Source organism: Triticum aestivum, chromosome 2B (assembly GCF_018294505.1).
Source record: "Triticum aestivum cultivar Chinese Spring chromosome 2B, IWGSC CS RefSeq v2.1, whole genome shotgun sequence".
NCBI lineage: Eukaryota > Viridiplantae > Streptophyta > Magnoliopsida > Poales > Poaceae > Triticum > Triticum aestivum.
In genome coordinates, this window is record NC_057798.1 from 767,295,742 (window position 1) to 767,304,060 (window position 8,319).

Sequence of the window (8,319 nt, forward strand, 5' to 3'; positions counted from 1 at the left end):
CAGTTCACCCACACACCAGTTTTCAGTCACGCACAAGGGCTGGTGTGTGGGCGTTTGCCATCTCGCCCACACGTCCGCCTCCTCTCCCACACCCAAGCTGCCAGTTGCCATGCGTTTTGCACTGTACATGGCAACTGCCTTAGTGTGATTGCAAGCAGATGGCAACTCTCTCTTTTTTTACCCGAACATGTCAGTTGCCATATGTTTTGCATGATACATGGCATTTGTCCTAGCGTGCACGTAAGCAGATGGCAACTCTTTCTTTTTACATGGCAACTGCCCTAACGTGCTTGTGAGCACATGACAACTCTCTCTTTTACCCGAACATGTTTTTTTGCCATGCCATTTTTTCAGTGCTACATGGCAACTGCCTAGTGTTAGTAGGTAGCAACTCCTAAAGTTTTGAAATCATGGCAACTGCAGTAGACCAGACCACACATGGCAACAGCTGTAGTTGTCCAAAAAATGGTAATCTGAAACTTTGACCTGAGATGGCAACTGCCTAGTGTTAGTAGGTGGCAACTCCTAAAGTTATGAAATCATGGCAACTGCAGTAGACCAGACCACACATGGCAACAGCTGTAGTTGTCCAAAAAATGGCAATCTGGAACTTTGACCTGAGATGGCAACTGCCTAGTGTTAGTAGGTGGCAACTCCTAAAGTTTTGAAATCATGGCAACTGCAGTAGACCAGACCACACATGGCAACAGCTGTAGTTGTTCAAAAAATGGCAATCTGGAACTTTGACCTGAGATGGCAACTGTCTAGTGTTAGTAGGTGGCAACTCCTAAAGTTTTGAAATCATGGCAACTGCAGTAGACCAGACAACACATGGCAACAGCTGCAGTTGTCCAAAAAAGGGCAATCTGAAACTTTGACCTGAGATGGCAACTGCCTAGTGTTAGTAGGTGGCAACTCCTAAAGTTTTGAAATCAGGGCAACTACAGTAGACCAGACCACACATGGCAACAGCTGTAGTTGTCCAAAAAATGATAATCTGGAACTTTGACCTGAGATGGCAACTGCCTAGTGTTAGTAGGTGGCAACTCCTAAAGTTTTGAAATCATGGCAACTGCAGTAGACCAGACCACACATGGCAACAGCTGTAGTTGTTCAAAAAATGATAATCTGGAACTTTGACCTGAGATGGCAACTGCCTAATGTTAGTAGGTGGCAACTCCTAAAGTTTTGAAATCATGGCAACTGCAGTAGACCAGACCACACATGGCAACAGCTGTAGTTGTTCAAAAAATGATAATCTGGAACTTTGACCTGAGATGGCAACTGCCTAGTGTTAGTAGGTGGCAACTCCTAAAGTTTTGAAATCATGGCAACTGCAGTAGACCAGACCACACATGGCAACAGCTGTAGTTATTCAAAAAATGGCAATCTGGAACTTTGACCTGAGATGGCAACTGTCTAGTGTTAGTAGGTGGCAACTCCTAAAGCTTTGAAATCATGGCAACTGCAGTAGACCAGACCACACATGGCAACAGCTGTAGTTGTCCAAAAAATGGTAATCTGGAACTTTGACCTGAGATGGCAACAGCCTAGTGTTAGTAGGTGGCAACTCCTAAAGTTTTGAAATCATGGCAACTGCAGTAGACCAGACCACACATGGCAACAACTGTAGTTATTCAAAAAATGGCAATCTGGAACTTTGACCTGAGATGGCAACTGTCTAGTGTTAGTAGGTGGCAACTTCTAAAGTTTTGAAATCATGGCAACTGCAGTAGACCAGACCACACATGGCAACAACTGTAGTTGTCCAAAAAATGGCAATCTGATACTTTGACCTGAGATGGCAACTGCAGTTGAGCAGACATGGCAACTGTAGTTGTCCGACATGACAACTGTAGTTCAGCGACATGGCAACTGCACTTAAACGAACATAGACGAGGGTCCGACCGATGGCAACTACGTGCGCGCGGTAAAGTGTCACGTGGGGCGTGCGGGACCACGAGATACAAGGCCTGACGTACCGGGCGTGTGAGCGTTATCTATTTCGCCCACAAGCACGCGTATAAGAGAGACCGGAAGGGAAAAAAAAGACGTGTGGGCGCTAGTTGTTTTGCCCACACACAAACATGTGGGCTGGTCCTCTTAGGCCCCACACAAAACGTGTGGACAGATCCCTTAACGCCCATACGTGTGTCAGTTATTGGGACCTTTTTTCTTTTGAAGGGACATCTAAAGGCATCTTATATTTGATATGTGATGAACATTGTAGTATGTGGTGAATTATGTTTGTGCAATTTCTCCCGCGAAAGTGTTTTTTCAAATTATGCAGGTTTAGATACGGGTTTTGTTCGGCCACGCTAGTTTTTGACCCGCAAACGCGATCTTTGTGAAACCGCAAACGCGTTTTGCCGGTCAAATTTTTGCGGGGTCTGCTAGACTTGCTCTAACTTTAGCACAACATCGAAAGCCCGGCAGATTACTATCACCCATCCGTACTAATACGTGCACAGAAGAACAGCAACAGCACTAGCGAATGAGTTTATTGGCCACGCAGGCACAGTAACAAGTACCAAAACGGACGGGCACTGTTGTTCGCATTAGACAGTAGTCCACCTCTATGCAATGTACAGACGAATCCCGACAGTGGAATAGTGCCCACTTTTATTACTGCATGTACAAAGATCCAACAGCGGGGAACTCAAGAGCGAGCGAGCGAAGTACTGTCTGTCTACTCATCAGACAAATCACGCAAGCACTTTTTCATACTCTTCTCCAGCGTATTTCCAGTTCACCACCTTCCAGATGTTGGTCAGGTAGTCCGGCCTCACGTTCTTGTACTGCAATCACAAATAATACACCCTAGCTTAGCACTGAGAAGGACAAATAATTCACCTTGACAAAAACGAAAATAAAAATAAAATACTAGTTTGATTTAGAAGACCAGCAGAATAACACTTTAGGGGCTGCTCCGCCATGCATTAAACATTTTTGGCACATATGTTCAACACAAATGGTTGATATGCTAAGTTGATAATTATGCTATGATTCTTTCCCGTTTCGGGCTACATACATTTAAATCTACCAAAACAGGGGCCGTGATCTTGCATTATACCATTGCAAAATTAACCTTCATATACAACCATGTTTTTCCCTGCCAACATATAATCATGGAGCACAATGATATCACTCCTATTCTACTCGTGTTTTCTTTTAAAGGGAGATGCGGGCTCTACTAGTCTTGCTTTCAGCAAGGGACTACTGCGATTCCTACAGTACTGGGAATTAGCACGTCCAAAATGGTTGGATAGTTTTCAGGCATTAGCTTCGTCACAAAAACACTACCAACACAGAAAAATGGAAAAGAATAAGAAAAAAGACCAAGTGGGCCAAGTGAAATCTTATCGAATGTGATTGTACGTATGACGCATATTCTAAAAAAAGAAGGATGGCAACATCAGCAAAATAACAGCTCATTAAAGCAAATAGAATAGCCTTCAGTGCCAACATGAGATTACCTGCAGGTAGTACGCATGCTCCCAGACATCAATTCCCAACAAAGGATGCAGGTTTGACCCTTTGGTCACAAGAGGGTCCTGCAAGGTCCAATAAGTAAGTTGTATGCACATGAAAACTAGCTCAAAGTTGAAGCATGAAAAGGAAAAAAAACTCCTGCCAACCCCAGGCACCACACAGGGGGATTATTTGCAGTGCCATAACTTCATACACAAAGTTTCCACATGGCAATAAAAACTTCTTAAGTTGATCAAACTAGGATGCAAAACAAACTATAAATGCCTTCGTGGAGATTGTGAGGGTTGCAATTTCACATAGCTCAGCTAAAAATATATTGGTCTCTTCAAGACGCTAGGTGCAGAATGCAAGTCAATATATAAGATTTGCTTTAATGTCAACTATTAATCAAACTGAAGCTTGATATCCTTTTTATCTCATAAAGAACTCTAAAGCCTTGCAGCAGGTGACTACTGAATTCCAGAACACAACCCCTGTTTGTCATATCGTTTTTTTTCTACCCTGTTTGCCACATCAACAGCCGCAGAAATTAGTTCCCATGGCATGTGTACTGCTTTTACTGAATATCCTACTACTAATGAGATTTCACTGTGACCATTTCTCCATCAATTAAAAACCAACAAAAGTGAGGATGACATATGAGGCCTGGGGTTACATCGCAGTGACAACTCAGTGATCTTTTCAACGGTACAGAGCACTGAGAAATATCGCCCTTTCAGAAATATGGTTATCTTTAACTGCATGCTTAGCTGCTTATGAATGGATTAATTACTGATTCTTCCAACAAGCATTGGCATGATAACAGGGAAATGTTAGAAATGAATTGAACTATAAATTAGTGCAAAGACTGTATAAACTGTCCTTTAGGAACACTATGATTCAAGTAAGGATGAGAACTTTCACCTGATTAGGAGTAGTTTCAACTGAAAGCCTTTTGGCCTCTTTATCCAAAGCTAGCCACTGCATAACAAACATGTGAATATTAACAAAGCACTTTCACCAGATAAAATAATGTGTAATGTGGACAAGACAGGGCATAATGTACATACCACCCATCCAGATCCTTGTAAAGCAGCACCCTCTGCATTCATCTTCTTTATAAGTTTCTCAATAGAACCAAAATCCTCATCAATGGCCCAGCCAAGTTTGCCATGAGGTGCCTCACCACCACCCTCCTGTAAAGCACCAAACATTTTAACTGTTTGAAATGGTGGAAGTCTTAACAGAAAACAAAAAGAGAGAGAAAGAGAGAAAGAGGGCGGGGCTGTGGTTGAGCAAAAGGGTATCGGTTAGATAGTTACGCTAATGGGCTTGAGGTTCTTCCAGAAGATTGAATGGTTAACATGACCTGCAACATGGTAAAGCGCCTACATTAATAAATGATATGCTTAGACGAATATTATATTAACAATATCAAGCCAATAAATTTATTCCACGTCGCCATTTTTGTAATCAAGAAGTTCAGCATCAAGTCCTTACGAATTATCTAGTTGCACAGCATTTCTTGGTATTGTTAACAAATTTAATAGTTAGGACATCATAAAACGAAGTGAGAAGCCATGATGAATGCGTACGAGTATTGACGGAATTATTAGCATAAGAATAAAATTATACCTCAGATTTGTCACATGGTAGTATCCTAAATTCCTACTTAATGTGCAGATATGAGCAGAGAATAGAATCCAATAACACTCAAACTGTGTGTCTCAGTAGCTAAGGATCAAGGTTTTTGAGTCGCGACTTGGCGAGTCGCCGCGAGCCCTGCGGCTCAGCGTATAGTCGACGAAAGTCGCTGTATAGTCGCCATAAGTCGCTGTATAGTCGCGAGTCGCCCTGATTTTTGGAAAACGACTTGGCAATTAGTACTAATCAGCGACTCAAAAACCATGCTAAGGATGCACGCATAAAAACTATAGTTTGGCATGGCTCCATCAGAAGTAAAAAAGGTGTAGTCAAAGGTATTAATCGAGCCATGAAGCGTCACAAGCACCTAATCCCCAAATGTAGAAGTTCGACCAGTTTCAAATCCCTAGATTTTTTAACAAAATTAAAAGGGAACCTACAGGGAAATACTCATGGTTGAATAGGTTGAGACATGGTCGATTTTGCGAAAAAAGTAATTAAGCAATGGGCATGTCAAGCAATTCTTTCAAACTAAAAAACCAAGTGGAGCAAAACACAAAAAATCTTAGCAGCTCATGGATTCATACTTCTATAACATTGCCACTTATACTGTTTCTCGGCATCAAGCACCAGTATCAGTAATTCAAAAAAATATGAAGCCCAGCATGTCCTAAAATTCAGCGCAGTTGACAACATCAGTGCTAGGAATATCTCAATTAACCAACCAATATACACATGAACATCCACTACGATGACCCCTTCAACAGCTACAACTTGCAACCAAGTCACAATTATGATTATGGATGAAACACAAAAAAATGTATTCCCAGACATCCCTAACTAAATTATGCATATAGCTAATGATACTAACATAGTAACATAGCATCATGATTAATAAAGAACTTGCAGTTAAGCATCCATATGGGAATGAATCCATAAAAGCAGTTGTATCAAAGAAAAAACCATAAAAACACAATCAGGTTAACACCAATAAACCAAATAACAATGCAGAAACATCTCTTGTGACGTGTTTGTGATGTTTACATCCGGATTATTAGAGGCACTAGAGAAGCTGATTACAGGATGACCTCAAAGGAAAGTGTCTTTCAAGTTCACGGAATGCCCTACCTAGTCACGGTTTCAAAATACTTCCTCTGTCCGGAATTAGTTGACGCTCAAACAGATGTATCTAGACGTATTTTAGTGCTAGATACATCCATTTGAGAGTCAACGAATTCCGGGCCCCATTTTCTGTCCAAATTTGCCATCTGTCCCATATTAATTGTTGCTCAAACGGATGCATCTAGCAAGCGACAATTAATATGGGACGGAAGGAGTAGATTCCATTCTTGGTTAACAGCCCAAAAAGGCCCATGAAACCATGTGCCAAGGATAATGCTACTAATGAATTGTAGTATTCTGCTTGGTTATCTTTAATCACTAGACCACCACAAGGTTCAGAGATGCTGCTGGGCGCAGCTGAATCGCCTAAATAGGATGAGTTGAGCGAGGTTTCATAAAGACAGAAACTAATCGACAACAAATGACGGTCGGTCACGGGTCTCACGGTTGCGCCACGATGCTGCCTTATCTCTTCGATTATTATGTTTTGTTTGTTATTCACTCTGTAGATGCTCGTCTGGTACTCGATAACGCACTAATCCCCGCATCAATTCCTCTAGCCCCGCACCAGCAATCGAATCAAAGAATCATCAGAACGAACGAATCTAAGGAGGCATATCCAGAGGAGAGAGGGGTGCTTTACCGCCGCCGTTGAACTTGATGGCGCTCTGGAGGCCGACGACAGCGGACGCGTCCCCCTTGCTGGCGGCGGCGTCGAGCTGCTCGAGCGCCTTGTTGTAGTTGGCGACGTAGGTGGCGTGGTGCTTCTGGTGGTGCAGGCGCATGATCTCGCCGGAGACGGCCGGCTCCAGCGCGCCGTAGTCGTAGGGGAGGTCGGGGAGCGTGAACGTCGCCACGCCCCTGGCGCCGCCGAGCGCCAGGCCTAGGGTTTTCTTCGCGGCCAGCGTGCGGAGCGCCATGGCTTAGGTGTGTGTTGGTCTCTGGTGTGTGTGGGGAGGGTTTGGTTGAGGAATGGGAAGGACGGATCTAGATGCCGCGGCGATGTGCGGTGCGGTAGGTGGATGAGGCTGCTAGACCTGGCCATATGGGCCGGCCCGGCCCGGCATGGCACGGCCCAGCTATAAAAAAGGGTCCGGCACGACATGGCTTTTAAGATCAAACACGGCCTGGCACAGCTGTGAAAATCCAATTAGGCTCCTCTGATTCAAAAGGATTCTACAAGGATTGAAATTCTTAGGGAGTTTACTTATATTGGTCCTTTTATATTCGTAAGATTGGATCAGTTTTTTCCTACTGAAACTTTTGTACTGCATTTCATATGGAATCTAACATCCACTCCAACCACAATTCATTTTGTTTTTCCCGTGGCATCAGACGCTCCTTACTAATCATACATGATTCAAGTGGGCCTGCCACTTCAATCTTATATTTTTCTTATTGCTGCATTTTCAGAATCCCGCGAATCAAAGAGGCCATTAAAATGCATCTCTTGGAAAGGTCACTCTCATCTTTCTGACAAGTTATGTACTGCGTGTGCCTTACTTGTCGCTATCTGAGAGTTTTCCTCTTTTATCGCAGATTCGTTTTTTCAAAACATCGCCTCTCTTGAACCGTGCGTCTAAATCATGAACTATTCTCATCATTAAACTTATCGCGTTGAGATCTGTGACAGCATGACCCATGCTAACAGGTTTCGAAAAGCATTTTTTTGTCAAAACAAAGAAAGAAAGAGAAAAAGAAAATCACAAAAAAGAAAAAATGTAAAAACTGAAAAAAAAGATGAAAACCAAAAGGAAAAATGAAACGTGGAAGCACGATTGTGCTTTTCACTTTTTAGGGGGGGGGGGGTGCTTCTCGCAGAAGCATAGGCTGTGTTGTTCCATTTTCAGAAAGCACAATTGTGTTTTTTTCCTTTTTTGGGAAGAACATCAATGTGTTCCTTCTCTTTTCGCAGTAGCATAACTATACTTTTGCTCTTTATGGAAGCACTGTTGTGTTTCTCGCATAAGCACCTGTTGTTGTTTCTCGTGAAAAACACTGCTTCTCAAAGAAAGAAATAAAAACAACCAAAATCTAGGGAAAACCAAGCAAAAGCCGAAAAAAAACAAGGGCCACTGACGG

General features: G+C 42.8%; 1 protein-coding gene across 1 annotated transcript; it reads right to left on the bottom strand.

Moving 5' to 3' along the window:
* Positions 1-2,470: 2,470 nt before the first annotated feature.
* On the bottom strand, positions 2,471-7,242 carry LOC123047259 (superoxide dismutase [Mn] 3.1, mitochondrial). The gene is made up of 6 exons (XM_044470755.1): positions 6,881-7,242; positions 4,794-4,840; positions 4,542-4,667; positions 4,396-4,452; positions 3,477-3,554; positions 2,471-2,798 (listed from the first exon to the last, which is right to left on the bottom strand). Exons 1-6 carry the CDS (start codon positions 7,155-7,157, stop codon positions 2,706-2,708), a joined length of 678 nt encoding a protein of 225 aa, XP_044326690.1. The 5' UTR covers positions 7,158-7,242; the 3' UTR covers positions 2,471-2,705.
* Between the last annotated feature and the right edge of the window lie 1,077 nt (positions 7,243-8,319).

Excerpts from the sequence above, each read along its gene's own strand:
- LOC123047259 (XM_044470755.1), bottom strand. The coding sequence starts at position 7,157 with ATGGCGCTCCGCACGCTGGCCGCGAAGAAAACCCTAGGCCTGGCGCTC. Across the intron at positions 4,841-6,880 it reads CATCAAGTTCAACGGCGGCG|GTCATGTTAACCATTCAATC; the intron begins GTAAAGCACCCC and ends ACCATGTTGCAG. Across the intron at positions 2,799-3,476 it reads AGCATGCGTACTACCTGCAG|TACAAGAACGTGAGGCCGGA; the intron begins GTAATCTCATGT and ends TTGTGATTGCAG.